The sequence below is a fragment of the Aspergillus pseudotamarii genome (genome assembly GCF_009193445.1).
Source record: "Aspergillus pseudotamarii strain CBS 117625 unplaced genomic scaffold BDV38scaffold_20, whole genome shotgun sequence".
NCBI lineage: Eukaryota > Fungi > Ascomycota > Eurotiomycetes > Eurotiales > Aspergillaceae > Aspergillus > Aspergillus pseudotamarii.
The window spans coordinates 422,760-443,400 of NW_022475034.1; the positions used below are offsets into that span (position 1 = coordinate 422,760).

At 47.0% G+C, this 20,641-nt stretch overlaps 5 protein-coding genes across 5 annotated transcripts; 2 read left to right on the forward strand and 3 right to left on the reverse strand.

The window, feature by feature from the left end:
- Positions 1-1,122: 1,122 nt before the first annotated feature.
- BDV38DRAFT_281972 (uncharacterized protein) lies at positions 1,123-6,452 on the reverse strand (the record flags this gene model as incomplete). The annotated part of the gene is made up of 10 exons (XM_032059693.1): positions 1,123-1,344; positions 1,426-1,826; positions 2,412-2,590; positions 2,643-2,747; positions 2,809-2,920; positions 2,984-3,216; positions 3,322-3,399; positions 3,457-3,702; positions 3,769-5,352; positions 5,401-6,452. The coding sequence occupies 10 exons, from the start codon at positions 6,450-6,452 to the stop codon at positions 1,123-1,125; spliced, it is 4,212 nt and encodes a 1,403-aa protein (XP_031914738.1).
- A 323-nt stretch (positions 6,453-6,775) lies between these two features.
- Positions 6,776-8,128, forward strand: BDV38DRAFT_281973 (uncharacterized protein; the record flags this gene model as incomplete). Its single annotated transcript, XM_032059694.1, has 2 exons — positions 6,776-7,622; positions 8,049-8,128. The coding sequence occupies 2 exons, from the start codon at positions 6,776-6,778 to the stop codon at positions 8,126-8,128; spliced, it is 927 nt and encodes a 308-aa protein (XP_031914739.1).
- BDV38DRAFT_244265 (S8/S53 family peptidase) lies at positions 8,080-11,207 on the reverse strand. Its single transcript, XM_032054297.1, has 4 exons — positions 10,778-11,207; positions 10,223-10,704; positions 8,876-10,163; positions 8,080-8,820 (listed from the first exon to the last, which is right to left on the reverse strand). The coding sequence occupies exons 1-4, from the start codon at positions 10,988-10,990 to the stop codon at positions 8,236-8,238; spliced, it is 2,568 nt and encodes an 855-aa protein (XP_031914740.1). The 5' UTR covers positions 10,991-11,207; the 3' UTR covers positions 8,080-8,235.
- Positions 11,208-12,177: 970 nt separating this feature from the next.
- Positions 12,178-12,870, reverse strand: BDV38DRAFT_244266 (fungal calcium binding protein-domain-containing protein). The gene is made up of 4 exons (XM_032054298.1): positions 12,672-12,870; positions 12,550-12,615; positions 12,445-12,491; positions 12,178-12,386 (listed from the first exon to the last, which is right to left on the reverse strand). Exons 1-4 carry the CDS (start codon positions 12,811-12,813, stop codon positions 12,363-12,365), a joined length of 279 nt encoding a protein of 92 aa, XP_031914741.1. The 5' UTR covers positions 12,814-12,870; the 3' UTR covers positions 12,178-12,362.
- Positions 12,871-16,110: 3,240 nt separating this feature from the next.
- Positions 16,111-20,284, forward strand: BDV38DRAFT_281976 (uncharacterized protein; the record flags this gene model as incomplete). The annotated part of the gene is made up of 9 exons (XM_032059695.1): positions 16,111-16,377; positions 16,440-16,588; positions 16,641-16,683; positions 16,748-17,119; positions 17,507-17,842; positions 17,894-18,658; positions 18,718-19,581; positions 19,647-19,904; positions 19,982-20,284. 9 exons carry the CDS (start codon positions 16,111-16,113, stop codon positions 20,282-20,284), a joined length of 3,357 nt encoding a protein of 1,118 aa, XP_031914742.1.
- Between the last annotated feature and the right edge of the window lie 357 nt (positions 20,285-20,641).

Sequence of the window (20,641 nt, forward strand, 5' to 3'; positions counted from 1 at the left end):
ACCGTAAAACAACTTTTCCAGAATTGGATTCTTTACGAATACTTTTAGTGCTATGGCACGTTAAGCTTCAAATCAGAATAAGGTTGATGTAAAGTAAACGATCACTTCGTATATTAGAATGACACAGAATAAGAGCTTTAAGATTGGCCCTTCCCCCCACCCCCCCAATAAGATTTATCGAACTCAAGTCATGCACATGGAGAGCTGATCGACAAAGTAAAGTCCACCACAACGTGAATTTTCCCATAAATGGACTAGTGCTCATCATTTACAAGTAAACCTACTATATTAAAATTGACACCCCGAGTTGCGCAGCATGGGAGTCACTGTCCCCAGATCTGCTTATTTTTCTACTCAGTACTGAGTAATGGAAGTCCATCTCCAGTGGCCTCGGTCCCCTAAAGCTTCCGGGTAACTAAAGTTCATACTAACCAATTAGAACTTAGGCGCCTGGATTGGCTCTGACATAGGGTTCAACCTGGCTCCACCTGTACCTCGGTCTAGATGGATGTATGATCTCTACTACATTTCCGATTGGTAGACTTACCTCGGACATGTAAACGCCAGAGCTTATAGGCTTTACTTGGAGACGCTCTCGTTCAGTAGGGGGCATACGCGTTTCAGTTCACTCGTGTGGTCGAGGTTTAATCCAGGACAAATATAAGACGCAGGTAATAGTGTATGTAATGAATATTACAACAAAGGCTATTCTGACAGGAGAGAAGCGGGGTCAAGGAATGAGGCAATAGATGCTTATACAATTTGGGAGGGGTAAATGAAGAAATCTAGCTAGAGAAAGAGAACATTCTTATGAGTTTCTCAGTGTTTGTAGATATTCTTCCACGGAGCTATGGGGGTGTGAAAATAGATGGGTAATCCGTACGCCAGCGAAGCTGGACTCCTCCAAAAGCTAGGCAAAGCCATGACAAAGTAAGGGCCAACCTTACATGCCCTACTCTACCTCATCACTCCTGTGTCGATAAAAAAGAACATAGTAAACAAAACTGACCATGACAACACCAACGGCAACTAATGCCGACCAATTCATAGATGACAGAGTCACGGGAAGAAGCAGTGGAAATGACACCCAAGTGATCGTCCACATACACCAGATAATTGCAATTATAGGCAACGGACGACCCCACTTCCCCAGATTAAGCCAACGCTGTAGATCAAGTCGTTGCCCCGCCACTCACGAAAGGTGAATACGACAATCCAAGAAAAGCCACAGCACAGACTTGCCCCTGCTAGGCCTGCGTTCAGAGCGGTAGTTGACCCAAGTTGTATGGCTCCGATTGCGATGCCCAAAACAGTGCTTAAGATCGGAGCGTTGAAAGTGACACCCTGGGTGGTTTTTTCGGTGGAATTAGAAAATGGAGGACCGTTAGTTCGTGAGAAGGGCCAACACAACCGACTGTAGCTTACCAAGGCTGCCCACCAGCCGATAGTGAAACTCACCAGGATCAATGCGCCCGCAATCACAGTAAGCGCTTTAGATGCGTGACCATCAGACAGCAGCTGGATCAATAGTTGGCTGCCTACCGGAGAGAGCATAGTCTGTGGATTGACGATGCAAAAGAGGTATATTATCATCGTTGGAATGGCCGCCAAATAGTGCAACAGTGCTGAACCAATCATTACCCGAGGCACATCGCAAGTGGGCAGTTTGCGTTCCTCTGCCATATGTGTTGCAGCGTCGCAGGTGCCGAAGGCGACCGGCCCGGGCATCACTTTCAGGAAGAAAACCACCGCAGTTGAACTCCAGCTTGAATCGGTAGCAATATTCACAAATACAGCAGCCGCACTTAGCTTGGCGTTGGCGCGGACTAGTAGTGCGATGAGGACGACAACTGCAGTTTATGTACCAAACCAATAAACCAACTCCCCCTTTCCTTTGAAGTGACTTGTGGAAGTAATCCCTGTCTTGGTCGCGGACAGGGCACGACTCAACAACAAACACGCATCTAGTGAAGTACTTTTTAAAGATTCAAAGATAGCACGAAGCTATATTGCACAGAATAGGCAGGATTGGGTATAATATGTAGACTTGGTGTGAGGTCGACTTTAAATGGTGAGATAATATGGATGTTGTTTGAGAAGTGGTGGTGGATAACTGATGATATAGCTAGCTTCAATATGTGCAGGACAGGGCAAAAGGCATATCACTCAAGTGTGTGTACTTGTATCCAATATACCATGAGAAATTAAGTATATCGCGTATCCTTAAAGTCAAGGAGCTCCGTTTTGTTATCCAAGTAAAACTCCGATGAGTATGCCAGGTGTGGCGTTGTAAGTGGTATATATGCCTGACCTAAGCTTTTGAAAGGTCTGTAATGACATCCACAAATCCCTGCGCATCTACATGGTTCTGCAGTCAGTCACACATTGGGTCAAGTGAAGGAATTACTCACCAGCGTCTGTTGTAAATTGTATTACATACTCCCCATCCCGTGTGCGCTGCGGGCTATTGTCAGAGAAGTTGAATACTATTTTGTGTAATTCGCGCAATAAAACGAGAGTTGGAGGCATCAAGCGGATCCATCCTTCGGACTTCATATGCTGGGTGATAAAGGCTGTCCAGACTGGAACACTGTGCATCTAATTTAGTAGGTAAGCACGAATGTGCTACAGTGCCCACGTACTATTTCATCTCCCCACGATACATCGAGGCCTGGAGTCGTACAGCCCGAGAAGAGCCGTCCTGGTATATTCGCAGGGCGTGTAAATCTTTTCCAGCAAATATTAGGCTGAAGGAATAGTATTTTATTAGCATACTAGATTCTTTCACCTTTCTCGAGCTGCACGTACCCTCCGTATAGCTCATTCTCCATGTCCAGCTCATAATCTCTGATCCGCTCAACCGGTCGACCACGGTCTTGGCTACGGAGAGCTAAAAACGTGCTGAAAAAACAAACCATGCCTGTACCATTCAGGAATTAGTGTATCTACAAGGTATCGCCGCATTTATAAGTCAAGCACGCACTTTCAATTGTCGTGAACTTAAGATTCAGCCAGAGCACAAGTTCCTGCCCTTGACGCCTGCGCCGACACAACTGAAGACAGGAGCCAACGCGAACAATCTCAAGCATATCCAGCGGTAGGCAGTAATAATCGTGGGGTTCATTCACGGAAACCCTTTCGCATAAGATTCGTACACAGTGGTCAAAGTCTCGGACGTAAAATGAAACTAGGGTATCCCGTTGGTCAGGGAAAGGCCTGTATAAGTTGTTAAAAGACACAAACAATTAAAGACAGAAAACATCGGTGTGCATAAGGGCGGAAAGCGGCCAAGGCCTGCGGGTGAGATGTATTGTAACATACAATTGAAGAGCCTGTCTAAAACCCTCGTAATGAAGCCATGTCTTCACATCAACTTGCGGCTCACCGAAGCATTCAGAGCTAAGTCGTTGATGTTAGCGCCTATATTCTCTCATACAAAGATCAGATATGTCTAACCTTTCTCCAGTCTCGGGAATTGGGGTAGATGAGGTATTGGTTTCAAAAACTGTTTTTACCCAGTGATTACTGACGGAACCTGGTTGATCTCTACTCGAATCGTCATCCACAGAGTCAGGGCCATGTGGGTTGGAAGCTGTAGGGGATGCAGGGCCCACTTTCAATGTAGAGCGGGAGGTCTGGCTGTCCTGTAGAGATTCGATATGTCTCCGCAGGTTGGCCATCAGCTTTCCATCCGAAAACCCTCTGTCATTGCAGAGTTTAGTTAACAACGTATCGTTGAATTAAAATGGGGATGGCATGGAGGCATACTCGTTGCTAATATTCGCTAGTTCACCTAGAAAGGCTTTGTATATAGCCAGACGATTTGCAAGTGACCCCTGGGACTTGTCGTAGAAGTACTTACACATCACGGTCCACGTTCGCTGGTATTTGTCCCTATCCGATCCTTGGCGAAGGTCGATGTCGCCAAAGAAATCGAAAATATCATCCAGTGTTTTTTTCAAACTAGTACGGACTAATTCTATATCAGACTCTGCAGAGGCAATATTTTGTTGGTGGATTCCGTTTCCTAATATCGTACTATAACCCCTTAGTGAGCTCGATATAGAATAAAGATCCGAAATAAGAATAGTAATCTCTGTTGCATGCTCTGGGAGAGGCTCGCGGAGCATGCGAAAGCCAGCCGCAACATCTTCTACATTGTCGGCTGATGTGAGTAAAGCACCACTCAAAGACTGTGCTGCAGGAGAACTGGAAGCTGGATGCTGCTGGTTTGGACCCTTATTGGGTGTCCCAGACCGCTTGTCAGAAAGAGCCTCACTTCCAGGTTTCTCCAACTCAAACTCGGATTGTATTCCGTCATTTTGAGAGCGCTTTATGTGGGATATATCACTTCCCCAACCTACGGGCCCGACTGACGCGACATCAGATTTTGGTTCATCATCATAAAAGCCCTTGATATACAGTATATCACCTCCCCAACCTCCAGGCTGACCTGAGTCGATATTAGAATTTGGTTCGTCATCATGAGAGCTCTTTACATTGGGTATATCACTTCCCCAACTTATAGGCCCGAGTGAATCAACATCGGAACCTGGTTCGTCATCATCAGAGTCCTTTCTGTAGGGGATATCGACTCCCAAACTTTCAGGTCTCCCCGAATCAAGCTCAGAATATGCTTTGCCATTATCAGTGTCCTCTTTAGAAGACACATCGTACTCACCACTTCCAAAAGAAAGGGGACCGTCTACCTCTTTCAGGTTGTCAAGTTCAACTTCCCAAGAAAGAACCGTGTCAACGTCACTAGAATTGGAGGCTGCCGAGCTGCCTCCAAAGTACGCATTCTGTTCGAAGTATTCAGAAAGGTAGCTTCTCCTTTCACGAACTGGCCTCTCCTCACTTGGGTTGACTGACAAATTGTTCTCGACGAGCCAATCACGGACTTTGTTCGTGCTGTACTCTATTCGCTCATCAGTCTCTTGCCCATTATCATCAGCCCAGGGCAATGCCCGCAGTGAGAAAGCGTGTATCTCCTTGGCAATATGGTCTAAAAGCACGTCTTTATCAACTTCTCCGTCTTCGCCTTCGGGCCAGGTGCATAATGGACACGAGGTAATCTTGACCGGGGCTGATCGTTTGCAGAGAGGTGTCAGAAGTGGAATCCGATCCGGTGGTATTGTCGACGCGTGTTGTATTCTGATGTGCATAGTAAACTCATTCTCCGAGTACAGTTGCTTTTTGTCAGTGCAAGCAAAGCAGATGTAATATTCGAAACTGGAATGCTCTGTCAGAAGATGCTTTCTCCAACTCTCTTTGGTGCTATAGAGAACATAAGGGTTGCTGCATCCTGACAGGATACAGCTATAGGGGCTAACATCGTCTGCGACGTGTTTCCTAGTTCTTGATTTAGTATCTATATTCGGCCAAGGTTAGGCTACTCACATCCACCTATTTGTTTCCAAAAAGAACATTGGAAGTGCCACGCAACAGCAAGGACATCGAAAAAGTTGTGCCTCCTTGCTAACTATTGGGGGGCGTGGGTATTCGAGATCAATCACGGTTGACGACATTATTGTCGATGTTGCCGGTGCTGGCACTGGGATTCCATCTAACAGGTACGATTCGCTGACTGCAGATGCGCTCGTTCCTGTTTTCCCATCTCCCTGCCCACTCGACATCTTCGCATTGGCTGCGCCAGGTCTCTGATCTTTCAGTCCTGGTTGTGGATCGGTCGGCTTCATATCAGTAACCGGTGTTGTGAACTGATCCATTGGAGACAAAGAGTCCAATCCCTTCGAGTGCTGCTGTGCATACAGGAAGCGATTACGGCGTTTCAAATTGCAATGAATCAACCGTTGTTGAACTTCAGTCAGCTTTGAAAGCTCGATTCCGTCTTTCGAGAATTCTGGGCGGGCAAGCAAGATGGTGCTAAGGTGCTGTTCTAATTCTTTGTGGCCCTCTGGCCTGAAGCGCTGGTCTGCCTTTTGCAAACGCGACCGTCTGCCTGATTGGCGTATGGAGACCCCAATTCTTGCAAGCTGATCCAGCATCATCTCTACATTCTGCATTCCTTCGTGCAGGGGATTGCGCGTAGAGCCTAGCCGGGATTCGTTGTCCTCCCGCGAGTCAGAGTCAGAGTCAGTCGACCAGGGGGAGAATGGCCGTGGTGGAGGCTCCTGTGGTGCGGGAGCGCTCTGACTATTTCTAAATTCCGGCATGGAGTGGTCAGGTCCGGAGACTGCTTGTCTTTTCAAGTCATTAACAACTCCCGCGAGCAGTTTCAATAAGTTTTCTATGACCTTGCGTGCTTCTGGCCTCGCTATCAGCCTTGAGTCGAGAGATGCTCGTCCCCGAGCTGAAGCACCGACCCCAGAGATCCACAAGTTGAAGTCGGCCAGGCGGTTCTCGGTCCATTCGTCCGTCATCAACGCTTCGACTGCCAGGCATTCTGTGAAGCTCTGGAGGCATGAGGCAGTGGCCTTGGAGATAGCCATCCTGACGTAAAAGTACGTAACTCAATGTCTCGTCCTGTTCGCTTGGCTACTGTCATGGTGGGAGATGTACAGCGGCTTCATAAATCCATGGTGATCCAGGAGGGGTATGCATCTAGTGGGATCACGTGCTGTTTATCTCATACTTACTCCGTCTGGAGAGCCGATCTTCTTCCCCTAAACCGTCATACCCACTAGTATGGACCAGGTCTAGCGTGATCCACTGGCGTCAAAGCCTCAGCGGTCAGGCACAGGCGGAGGAGGTGACCCAAATCCCCGCACTTTGTTATATGAGAATGAGAACAAGAGTCGAACAAAGAGGAACCATGGCACAACAATCAACATACATACTCGCTCCGAACTTTCATTTCAAACCCGGAACAGGACCCATAGCGCTAGGCAACATCATCGCCGACCCATTACGACCACATCGCACGCTAACTACCGTCGATGCCGGGATTCTCAAAGCCAGATACCCACCGGTCGAAACATTTACCCATTATGAATATAGTACATCTCGGGGTACAAGTCGGAACAATTCACTGAGTGTTTGGGGACAGTTCCTAGGAACCGTTGGCGCAAAAGTCTCGGGTGAACATGGGTCGAGCCTACATAACACATACACAATGGATGCTCTGGAGACGAAATATTTTGTCGGTGATCCTGCGCTTGAAGAGCTTGAGGCTCGGTTGAAGGCGCCCCGTGTGCAGGCTGTGCTCAGAACAAGCAGTATACCAGGCTTTAGGTACCCGGTGTATATGGTGACCGGGTTAATGGTAGCGAAGGGATTCGCCGTGACCCACGAGACAGGTAAAAATAGAGGAGCCGAGCTTGGGGCCGAAGGGTCCGCTCCCACCCCTGCAGGTCAGGCTGGAGCTGGCATCAATATCGCTCGATCACGCTCGATAGAGCAAAGTGAGGAATGGAAGGCACGTGATGACATTGTCTTTGCGTATCAATTGCTGAAGATTGAAGTAAGAGGGTGGAAGGGAACAAGGATCGAATACGATGAGCTTAGGCATAAGGCAGCATATTTAAGTCACGAGGCGGTAGAGGAATATCATGAGGAAGACGAGGAGGATCTGGGAGAAGTGACAGTCACTCAGACGAGTCTGGACAATCTCCGGACTTTGCAAAATACTGGTGGACTCAAGGCTGTTGAGTTGGGGGAAAGTGAGTATAGAATAACTTGTATCTTTCCACCTGATCTTTGAAATCTACCAGGAGTTGCTAGCTCACGGAACTGGCACGAAGCCTGCACAGCAGAGGACTCACATGACCTTTTATTACACCACCTAAATTACTAAGATTATTTAAAAGATTATACTAGACTATTTAGATTACCTAGATCACCTACCCTAGTTGAATAGGCTGCGCAGGTATTACAGCGTACTTAAATAATCTACAAATCTAGATATTGCAGTGTATTCAAAGCTCTAGAAATCTAGGCCACGCAGGCAATTCAACCCTCTAGAAACTGGTTAGATTACGGGAGGTAGACTCCCCCGATCACCTAAATAGAACTTGAAATGATTAACTTATATAAGACAAAGAGGAATGACGTAACTAACTCATGAATTCTCGCCCACTTAAACCCAGAACTGTGGACCAATCAGAACGCATATCCGATCGAGCAGTCTGGTATATTGCTTGCTACGCTTCGCTCCGCTGCGGACTAACCGTGTTCATTTTCTTTTCGAGTTGAGCCAAACCTGGGTACAATTGATCCGGGGTCTCTGTATATTAGTCGACTGACTGAGCTAATGTTGCTGTGCCGAAAGCCTCATCACATACTAGCGAGGGCTGCTAGAAGAATCGCTAACCGAGTTTGGTCTACTTGACCCATGAGAGCCCATGGGGTCAAATATAAACAATGGTCGTTGAGTGTCTGGGACGCAAGGGCCCTAAAGACAGCCTGCATACCTTGCCGAGTGCGCACTTTCTCACTTATATCTTGTTTTCCATTAATATATCCTAGTAGAGCTCCGGCGATGCCCACCGCAACAGCTGTTGCAACCGAAGTGCCCGACTTGTATACCTCCTCGCCGGAATCACTGAGTCCTGCGGACGGAACTTCGACTCCTAGAGTGCCAAAAACTATGTCCTCGCTAGGGATCCGTGGGGGATTGAAATCCATAAAGTCGCCATTTGCGTTGGTTGCGCGTATCGAGATGACAGACTCGTGTCTGGCGGGGAACATTTCCTTATCATTTGCACCCGAATTTGAGGCGGCTGCAAAGAAGAGGATTGAGCCATCGCGCTCATACATGGCCTTGCGGATAGCTCTGCTTATATTTGGCTGATCATCCGTGTATCCAAATGACATAGAGACGATGTCGGCCTTCCATTCCGTGGTAGCCCAATCAATTGCCTAAGTTCCGTTAATTGGGCATAAATCCATTTGCGAAGGAGAGTAGATACAATACCTGCGCGACATTCTCAGTTGCCCCTAGAATATCCTTAGGGTCTCTGGCCACCCGTGCTACGTATATCTCCGCTTGAGGCGCAATCTTCATGATAAGAGATGTGAGATGCGTGCCATGCCCATGAAAATCTTCGAACCCATCAGAATCATCGACCCAATCTTTCCATTCTCTGAGACGAAAGTCATTTTCTGGGGATAGAAAGAACGGGGCGTTGTCATTGCACCCTGTATCAAGCACTGCAATCCGAATCCGCACAGGAGCGGCAGGCAAAGAAGACCTCGAAAGCTCGTAATTACAATGCCTCATTCGCGCAAGCCATTGTTTGGCTTCCCTTTGTGGCTTTGTCAGAGGGGATTTAGTCGCTTTCCGCACTGCCAAGGGTTGGGTAGCATCTTTAATATCCGCCGGGAACGATGGTGTGGCAGGGCCTTTGGCAGGAGCTTCCAGAGGCGCAATTGCAGTCAGCTGTTCCAGCCACTTTGTGCCTTGTAGCAAATCCTCAAGCGCAAATACAACCTTGTCATACAAGATGTTCCTCCGCTGTTTCAGACCCTCCATTAGCTCTTTCCTGCCCTGCCCAGGAGTTGAATGGGCAAGGTTAAATGTTCCCGGGTCCAGACAATGATTTACCGCGCTGATATAGTCAGGATAGTCACAATCCCTCCATAACTTTTCATCCTTGGAATACTCAAGGGCTAGCAGGTAATCCTCATTGATCCCTGGCTTAGTCCGTGGTAGCGGAAAGCCTATTCCTATTTCAACCAGCATAATGCCTAGGGATCGAATCCTGGGGTACGGGTGTATCTGTCCATCGAGACTACTAAACTCGTCCGAGTCGGCGTCTTCGTCACCAAAGCGAACGGAGAGATAAGGCTTCCAGGCAAACAGCTTCCCTCGTTCCTCACGGCTATTGCCTTCACGCTCCTTCATAAACTGTATCATTTGGCTTGTCCACCCAGTCTTCATCCAGTCCGAGTCGTAATACTGCCAGACACTATAAGCAAGGATATAAGCCAGCGCAAGCTTCATTTTGGGCGTCAAGTGGTAGATGCTGAGAATTTCAGCCAGCGATATTCCCGGAACATGTTCAACCAGTTGCTTTAAGGGCTCAAAGCCAGATTTCTGTAACTCTCTGTCTTGAATTGTGAGGCACAGCCGTGAGTTGGCTTCCAGACTAATTAGTCTGCAAAATTGACCATGATCAATTCGCGTGTGTCGCGTTGGAGTTTCTCTTCTCTCATGGCGCTCACCAGCGAATCGAGCATATTTTCTGGATGTTTTGGGGGTCCTGAAAGATTTATTAGGCATCAATCTGGCATCTCGAATTTGACTTCCGAAAGCACCTACCACGGCACGACCACTTGGACATCTTGCCAACGGCTGAACCGAGAACCGTTCCACCACGGCGCAGACGAAAATAACATATCGAACTGTGCCAAGTAGGCACCATCGGGATTTCGATTTGGCGGTCGGAGCAGTAGGCGCACCAGGTGGCTACCTCGTGCTTGCTGTATAATTCCGCCCTGACATGTGCAACACATATGCTCCTGCAGCACACTGTGCGCCCTTACATTGACATCAGTTGGATGTTCAGCTGGCCTGGACTTCTTGGTCGTTGTGTCCTCCTTGGCTTCTCGATACGTTCTCTTGCTGCGGACCGTAAATTTCTGAATGTGTTGAATGGCGTCCTCCGCCGTTTTTGTATTTGCTGTAATATTGTCGAGCCCCCGTTGAATTGTTGCCCGTGTCTTTACATATTGTGCACCGGAAGATGGCTGGCAGATGGCCTCGAGGAGCGGATAATTAGTTCGCGATATCCGGTGGGGCCACTGGCCATTAATTTAGCATACAGTCGAACCACCACAGAGGAATTACGAGAGTATTCGAGTCTGGGATACTGACGCTGCAAATCATCTCAACATCCTTCAATAGCTTCGAGATACGCAAACGTAGTCTCTCCTCTTGGTCCAACCCCACTGTGTCGAGGTAGTCCGCGACCAGGAGCAACTCTGCCCCGAGACGACCACATACCGGGCGCTTGAACTGCGCACCCAGCTCGGAAGCAATATGTGCCACTCGTAAAATTGAGGCCTGCGCCAAATCCAGCGGGTCCATTGGTGCTATAATTGGACCATCACTACAAATTACAGCGTCAACGTCGACAAGTCGTCGTTGAGCCTTAGCTGAATTGGCGGGGCAATTGGGGTCGGAAATGATCGGCGCCTGGTTCTGAACGAGAAACTAAGGCTATGACAAGCGTCAAAGACACTAAAGGAGTAAACAGTAAGAGGAAGTTGTGTGAAAGATGTGTATATTTAGAGGTGTTTTTTACCGCGTACAGATCGTTTGTGCTATGCACTACAACTATGTTAAGTCCTTCGCCTGCTCGTTGACATCTCCCGATCATGTGATGTCTGGAAATTGGCCTAGACACGCATTGGGCTTAGGGTCTAATCAATACATGTCACTGGGTATCAAGGATAGCGAATCGTCCCTATACCCCAGGCAGCTTACTAGGGCTCGCGGAATGATGTGGGTCGGGGGTTGATGCATAATTGTCGGGATATGCTGTGAGGGCATGTATGGTGTCTTAACGTGTAAAGTCCAATTTTATACCTCTCAGCTATAGATCTGGTAAGGCCCTTGGTTGCGCTTATATGCTGTTTGTGGATTTGGTTCTTTCACTGCGACCGAGAAGGCCGTGTAGAAAGCGATGGGCTTTCTAATCTATTTATGTCCATATACTCAAATTTGTTTCCCCTCTCCACGTCCCCAATCCTTGTGCGGAGACATTCAATGTCTCCTGGTTGTAGGGTGGTGTCCGTTGCAGAATGAATATTTTTGAGAAACCAAAGAGGAAATTGAATGAGGGATAGGGTAACCAGACACGAAATTAAATGAGAATGCTGGAGGGGAAAAAACCAGACGCAAAACGATATAAAAGCAAAAGGCATAAATTATTTGGCGAGGTCCCTGGTTAACATAGGGTCTCTTTGGAAAGACAATTTTAGGAGTAACCGAAGCAACAGAAGCGATCAGCCAGGGATTCGTAATGGAGTTTGAACTTAGATAGAAATACCGAGTACGCAGCCAGAGCCCAGGGGCGAGTGCTCCTGTGCCTTCACTTATGTTTCTCTATTCAATTATCCGGTTAGGACAGGGATTTACGGGCTTTCAATGCATGGGAGGCTTGACTCCCTGTCGGCTTCTGGTCTTTATCCTGTGCTTTACACTTGCTTCTTGGCAAAGTGACTTGGAATCGCCACTGGTGATAGGGGTTAACAGTTACTCGTCAGTAGGAATGGAAATAATGTATGGATGCATTCATCACTAAATCACAGGATGACAATTCACTCCTCGCATCTGATCACTAACAATATATACAGGGACCTGCGTACAAATGCGTCCAGTAAGTCCTTTCACCCCACCTTAAATGCCTTCAACCCTACGCGTCCATAGTATTGGCAAAAGGTTGTACCGTAGCTACTTAGCCACACTTCTTGCAGGAAGCCTGTTTCAAGCGTCAAAATCAAATTATAAAATATGATGGCATATAGTGTGAGACTCACAGTAGAGGTACCGACAGACGCGATACAAGCGGCATCGGCAATGGGATCTTGAAGATCAAGTCAGTAAAGATTTATACTATTGACACAGCAAGAAGGAAAACATACTAGCACCGAGCTCGGCGGCGGCGGCTGCACATGCAGCGCTCTCCCCAGCAAGAGAGGAGACACAGGCTGTTTTCGAAAGTATTAGTAGGTTGCAAAGCAAGATTTTGTTGACAGACACCTACCAAGCCAGTCGCATCCTGCGGCTTTCTTTGCCTCAGTGAAAGCAGCGGCGTTGTTGTGGACGTCCTGAAGGTTCTGTGCAGTCGAGGCAGGGGCTGCAGTGGCAACGGCCAGAAGAGTCGAGATAGCAAGGAAGAAACGCATGGTGGGCTTGAATGTGGAAAGGCTTGTTCGATTGTATGTTTAGTTAGGTGGCTTTTTGTTCTTTATGTGTTGATGGAAACAGATGACTGAGGGAGTGTCAGTGAGGTCTTTATATAGACGGAGTTTGGTCCTGGGCTGGTGATATTCCGAGTGTGACTGACACCAACTCGTATTGCAATGATACCCTATGTGACTCTCAATGACGATCGCATACTTCCCTCTCCAATCTGCTTCTATTTCGAGAATATCAAGTCTAGAGATACGGGATTCATGCTACTACACGAGTGATCTTCAGCAATACGATGTCTACCTGCATCATCAGCCTGAGGAATTTTGCCCGATGGAGCTAGACTTTGCGAGAATGGGTTGATTATGCAGACTGGAGCTACATTGAGGATGGCCATCAAATATGCGTCTCCAATGCACCGAAACACAGCTCGTATCCGTCAGCATAGTTCGAGCTGACCATGCCCAGGCATAGCATCTTTCGCCAGACGACAAAGTAACATCTCGTGTTTGGGTGGAGTTAGACTCGAGCTACCTTCAAATATTCTGTGGAGTCATCATAAGAACTTTTTGCTATTGTCCGTACTCTATCGCTTATTAGATTCATTATTCTATCACACATCTTGCCCTCTTTCCCATGTGACTGAATCGCTCCTCAAGTAGAATTATAAAAAATTGTTTACTCGCCGACAAAGGGAAGATGTGTGAGATCGTCATCCTTGTCGCGCTATCCTGCAGATCAACACCAATACATACTATACGTGTCGTCTGCCAAGGTTACCAATCCGTCCATATACGGAATAAGTCGTATTGCTCGGGTAAATTCCGTCGTGAGCAACAGCCAGCGGGATTTCCAATGGAGATCTGCAGAGCCCTTGCCTTACTAAATGTCCCGGAGTACAATATCAGACCATGAACCCACGAATGAGGGTTAAGCATCAGGGTTTCCGCCAAGATTAGCTTGGTTCAAACAAGAGATTTCCTTGGCAGCCACGCTAGGTAGTGCCGTGCGCCTCGTGAAGATGCAAATACGAAAGGGCCGACCCACCCTTTGCATGGAGAGACCAACGGGAATAACAGAAGCAGAGAAGATCAGCATCAGCCCGCGAAGAATGTTCCCTTGTCTGCTTCTAAAAATATCTATGCTTCGCTATTCTGGGCAGGAGGGTAACTCGAGGATTCCACTGCTCCTCGATATCGATACTCAGTTCAACTTGTGATTTTGTCCGGCAAGATGATTAAAGGGAAAAAAGGTATTGATCAAAGCCAAGATTAATCGAGAGAACAGGCGAACTAATTTCACCATCATATTATAGGCGACACATCCAGACTTTATTTTTCATACTTCGGCTTCTGCTTGTGCTATGGTTCAAAACATACGAAGATCTCCCGGTCATGGACAGGGCCAGATACTAGGGAGGCTTTGGACCGTATTCCCCCACAATGGTATCTCCGTGCTTCTATTGCCTGGTCCTTGGGCTTGAGGTTAAAGACCATCGGTGGTGCGATGTTCTCGCCTGGTGCCTTAGTAAATTTTCTTTTCTAGTTACTCATAATTTATGTACCACCAACTCATGCCTCTGAGAGCCCTACAGTCCACCATAGAACCAACCAACCGATATGGAATCTCAGTGCATATCAGGGCCGGGCAATCGTGAGATAAAGCCGATTTACCCCGATTATCTATTAGCAAGCGATGGTATTCTACCATCACCTTGTATAGTCTTTTAAAGGCAACTGTTTGTAAGGGCCCAGCTCAGTCCCACGAGGCAGAGCAATTCAGGATTGAGTTACCACTCGGAGCAGCAATGCGCGTCATAAGTTAACCATATTCATTTGTCAGGAAGGTATTACAAAGACCAAGAAGGAAATTAAGGTTTATCCGGCTTTTCCAAATTGGCGAGAAATGTTGAGACAAAAGCGTGGCAGGGTGGGATAACGTAGTCGATAAGCAACCTGTATAGCTCTGTAATCCATACAAATTAGCCCTTTTTACTACCTCAATATCTCAGCAACCACCGGCTATAATGATCCAACAATTTCGGATGAATATATCATAGTACTTAATTATTACTATATAGAGCAGAGAACCTTATATAAACAATATTTCTTTCAGTTTTGAATATTACAGTTGTATTTTTGATATTTCCACTTTATAGAGTAAAGTTAAGAAGGTAAAAAATTAGAAAGAAAACATCACTAGCCTTATTTACCCTTCTGTACCATCTCTGGTTGCTGAGATATTCAAGTAGTGAAAAGGGCTGATTTGTATGGAATACAGAGCTGCGCAGGGTGCTTACTCACTACGTTAAGTACAAGCACCATTATCAAAGAGAATACCAGTATTGCACTTCGTCGTTCCGACTGTCCTACTGTGCTGACCGGTCTTACTAAGAGCTGCTTAGGTATATGCATCAAGACAACAGCGTATATAGCCATCGCTTTGACAGGCGCAACTATTATCTGACACATTCTTGTCAGATGATTTAGCAAGCTGTGCTGCTTTGCTTTCGATTACTCTGGATTCGACGCAGGAATAATAAAAAGAAAAAACGTCGGGGCGAGTTCCAGTGAGCGAAATTGTCATCTTGTAACAGGGTATGACTGTCTTGTTAGATAGCGTGGAAGAACCACATCAACTAATTCAGACAAGGCAATAGTGTTCTAGGAAACCTTGTATTTTCTGGGAAGCCCCAATAGCGCAATCCGGCCCCAAAGTGCATATATCTTCGAGTTGCTTATTTGCTCCAGTTGCAATGCTCTTGTCAAGGACACTGCACTGGCGAGTTGTCCCGTATCCCTGTGCTTTTCACACGGTTTAAATAGTGGCACAAACATCTAATATTTCCTAAGCAGAACCTCTGAAATGTGCATTAGTATTACACGACCCAGGTATGCCATTGGACCTGGGCCCTGATTAGTACTTCTTCTGTAATCCTCATTAGGGTTGGCTGAGTCCCACGTCCTGCCATCAAAATATATCGCCTAGCTGTTTAAGTTGTCTCATAATCGAGCAGGGATGGCCAGCCTGCCATCCCCTTCAACTGCCAAAGAGTCGGGAACACCAAACTAATTAAGAACTATAAGCAATCAAGTCCATGAAGGGTAGGACTATTACGATTTACAATTTGCACTAGCTCCTTCCTGCACGTGATTGATGGTGATCCTTGTGCGGAGAAGGCGTTTGGCGCATTTTCTCCCCCGCCACAGCTTACCGATTACTAAGTGAGACATCAACCTTGAAGTTTGGCCTCAGGATAGTGATGATTGACCGCTGAGGGGAGCTTTCACATGGCTTACAATATCACTGGTGCCAATCCCAAGATTTTGGGTCCAACCCACAGGGTTAAAACGGGGGACTTTCGAGATGCATTCGCTCGCGAAGCTAACCGCCGTCGGAACGAGGCACGGACGCGTAAGGCTCGAATTTTCAATGAGGAAGACAACGTTGCCAAACCCTACCATGAGCAAAAATGTCTGCCGTGGTTCTCGTGGTTGCGCCGTACCAAGGACGACGAAGAACGCTTGAGAGATAATTTAAGGAAACAGGTTGATGAGGTCCGTTTACTCCTAATGAGGGTTTGCCAGACCCAGTAACAGGGAGCTGACGGCCCTTGAAGAATTCTGACCTACGCGTGCATCGGATGCGAATACCAATTGCATGGAGTCGCATTCCCATTGGTGGTGAAAAGGAAACCCTTTTCCTGGCCACCGATGAAAAGTCGCAAATTGAAAATGGCGGGCAAGGAGGCCAAACCATGCATTGGATGTAAGGAGATGCGGGCTTAGCATGTGTAATCTAAATTAACAGGGCCACCTAGACACATGCAACATTACGCAGCAATCGACTTTGATACATTCAAGGTAGGAGGTCAAATATTCCTTTATCTCGAATGAGGGAACACTGATTGACTATGTTTGTTTACAGTCTACTGCATTAGACGGAATAAATATTCCGGCGAATGCAAAGAATATGATACAGAGCTGGATGTCAGATATTTATTCGCTAGAAGCGCAGAGGATATTTGGTGGGAAAGCTCTGGATTCATGTTTCCAGAAACAAAGGGTATCTTCCCTAAGCGGACAATCTTTTGTTTGTGTCTTTTTCGCCGTTCCATACCTGCTGCTCAGCGACAACTGCCGGCCTGTAGAGCATCAAAGGGTCAATCCGGATTTACATCCTATTCGAGCATTGGTTCAGTCGGCGTACCGGACCGACTCTTCATTCACTCGTGAAAGGTCCCAGGCAGTCCGGAAAGTGCTCAATTTGGCAGGGAATGCGCTGGTTTATGTCCCACATGTATGGGGCTTGATAATTGGCGATTGTAACCCACCCCTTTTTCTTTTACTTTCTTGCAGCTATTTTTCTGTGCATTTAATTACTACCTCTTATCTTCACTGCTACCTTTTTGGTGTCTGATCTCACATCTTGGAGCTCAGCGGACCTAGCCTAACATATTACTAGATTACTTGGCTACCTGCGCTCCAAGTCAGGTCCATACCCATCGACAGAGTTCAATCGTCCCTCTCACTCTGAAAGAGTTCCCACCAGCCCTCCGTTTAATACGTGAGGGGGACGGTATCTTTTACATTAATCTGATGGAATGCCCAACGTGGTTTGTGAGTGGGACAGGATCGTACAAAGAGCTGCATCCAAAGCTTTGTCTTATGTGCTGACCCTACTTAGGATTTCTTGATTAGGATTCATCACATTTACTCATGTTGGCTAAAGAGACACGTTGACGCTGAAAGATGCGAGTTTTACGATGCAGAGACAGACGAAGCCCTCGATGTTGACTCCTGGCCTTCGGTTTTGTATAAGGCAAGGGCATACGGCGTTTGCATGACTGTTATGGTTGTGCTGGATACACGCAAAGTATCTCGTCGGGAGCTGGACCACGAAAATGACGCATATTTTATCGAACCCGTTACCGATACGAGGACGTGGGTGAGAGTGTCAAAAAGGTTTATAGACGTGGAGACCTTGGATGACTTCAATCTACCATGGGAGGAGGACGTAAATGTAAACCGCCCTGTGCAATTAATCGCATTCTGTGCTCTAATCGCATGCTAGGACTCGACGATGGTCATCATCAAGACCTACTTGGATGTCGATTTCACGGAGGTTCTATTCGAGCATACTCGGAGATCCCGAAGGATGAGGGGAGAAGAAGAAGTTCGTGAGTTATCAGATAATGAAGATGCGGATCACAAATCTGTCAGCGACGGCAGGAAGAGGAAGCATATTAGACTTCCTTGGCATTGGCCTGGCTGCTCAGAAAAAGACCCTGCCGACGAGCTGAGGAGGGCTGAAGGGGAAATGTTTTGGGCCCCAAGGTCATCTTTGCTAGACAGTATAGTTGGGGAGGATGGAGGTTATGAGAGCCCTCAGCCAACCCATGATCTTTCGGATATTTCGACAAAACCCTCAAGGATCTCGACAGATAGCCGCGCCGAGAACACCATTTCGCCGTACCTATCTTGGCCCCTAGCTTCTGAAATCTCTGCTCTGAGCCGTAACCAAGATCAGAAAACGGTCACCCGAATACCCGAATCACGGATAGCACAGAGTTGGAAACATGATCCCTCTTTGGTCGCTCCTAAATACCTGTACGCAATACTTCAACAAGAAGAAGCCTTTGCAAAACTTCCGAGAGCTAAGAAAACACATCTCGTTGAATTGCAAGACTCGTTCTTCAATGGGATGTCAACCGAGACTTACTATCCAGAAATTGAATTATGTAACCGTGTATGCCATTTGGTTGATCATTTCCTGCTGGATAGTACGGAATGCCTACTCAAAGATAAAATATACGGAGGGCTTCATACGATTCTGCAAGTGTGTTCTGCGTGTATCGATACATGACAGGCATTGGATGGACTGACAATGAGTAATAGGAGTGTGTTAAAATATCCTGGGGTACAAAGCGCACGAGGCTCCCTCAATTGAAGGACTTTGCCGACCAGTCTGCAAGGCTGTTGAAGTTGTCTAGCGAAATCCGTGCGGGCATTCAGACTGATACGAGCCGCCTACCTCTCTTTACAGCTCATATAGAGTGTTTTAAGGAGTTGTGTAGGGCTATTGGCCATCTATGTTGCTTTATCCAACATGCACTGTCGGAGGAATATGAATATATGGCCACCCCGCTCAAAACAGTTCATCAAGATCCAAACACCCTGGACAAAGATCCAGACTTGGATAGCCCCACAGAAAATATTCCCATGGCAGAATATCCGAAGGCTGACATGAATGCGTATCCTGGAGTACCAACCGTGGCAAAGCCCGCGGTAGAGAGCGAGGAAATTCCTCGCAGTATATCGCCTTTCTCGAAACGAACGGTGGAGTCTTTGGAGGATGATCGTCCCGCCTCATCTCATAGGCTGTCGAGTCCCGCTGCATCTACGGCAAGAAGTCGCAGCATTGAAAATACAAGCCTCCCTCCAAGGCCGAGAGTCTACCCCCAGGACGGGGTTTTCGACGACAGAGAGAGTGAGAAGAGGGAGCCTGAAGACGATAAAAATGCCGTATTAGACGGATGCCAGGCACTTAAAAAGGCGGAGGATCTACTGATGGAATCTAAATATTCTATTATCTGTACGTTAATAGAGACAAACCCTCTAGATATTGATGATTATCTCTCCGTCGGGCCGTCCCGTATTGTATCTTCAATTTTCGAACATGTTTCTCTTGGGTTGAGTGACCTGGAAGGCACGGGGTCTTTTCGCCTTGAGGAAATCTATCGTGAGTATTCTTCGCAGTTGGTATGTGAAAATCTATCCCTTTGTCACACTTTTTAGCCGACTTTCTAACGGACATACGTCCAAAGAGAATCAAAGTGAGAGATAAGCCTACTCGAATCTTGCTCGATGATTTGGACCTGCTTGAGGAGGAGTTAGAGTGCATTCTCTCAATAATCCAGAAGCAAAGGACAGTGTTGGAAAAGTTCATGGACTTCCTCGAACACAACATTTTCAAGTCCAAAAGGGGCCCGAAAGATGTAATTCAGAACTCCATCCGGGAGCTCAATGACAAGGCAGACCTGTACAGTGAAATGAACTCCAGTATTGAGAAGCTAAGGAGAAGGGTATGTCCTACTAGCGCCTTTCTTGGCCTCGGGTTATTCTATGCTCGGTTTTGACCCAAACTTACCCAGTATATTAGGTAGTACGTCAAGTCGATCTCCAGCAAGATAATAATAGCAAGGCGGTCCTTATCTTTACTATTGTCACCGTTGTATTCCTCCCATTGTCATTCATGACGAGCTACCTCGGTATGAATACTCGTGACATCCGGGATATGGACCGGGATCAAAGGCTGTTCTGGGCAACTGCGGTTCCTCTTACGTTGTTCATTGTTGGGGTGTGCATGGTCGTCGCTTATGGGGGTGAATGGATAGGGGATGTGATCGCACAGTCTCTGGTCAAGACCCGAAGGGATATGAAAAGGGCCAGAGCGGATATATAAATATTTGCTGACCATGGTTCTCGGATTCCAATTGTTAGGATAAGGCTGATAGGCAGATAAACTCGACATTTACAACTACTTTAGAAACTTAGCTATCCAACAGATTTCTATATAACGTAGAGACTCCGTGTGAAACCACACCATTTAGGGGAAGTGAAGGTAGCCAATTCGTAGTACGAGGCCAATTGCCCCATAGATGGTAAGCCATCCACGGTGCTCAGTCCCCTGGAAACCTCTGAAGGCATCTGCACCCTTAGCCAAGATGCTGAGAGTACTTTTCGATGATTAAGTGGGTCGATCCATTCGTAATGTAATCCACCCCGATCCACATTTCAGCACGAGGTGAGTTTACCCAGC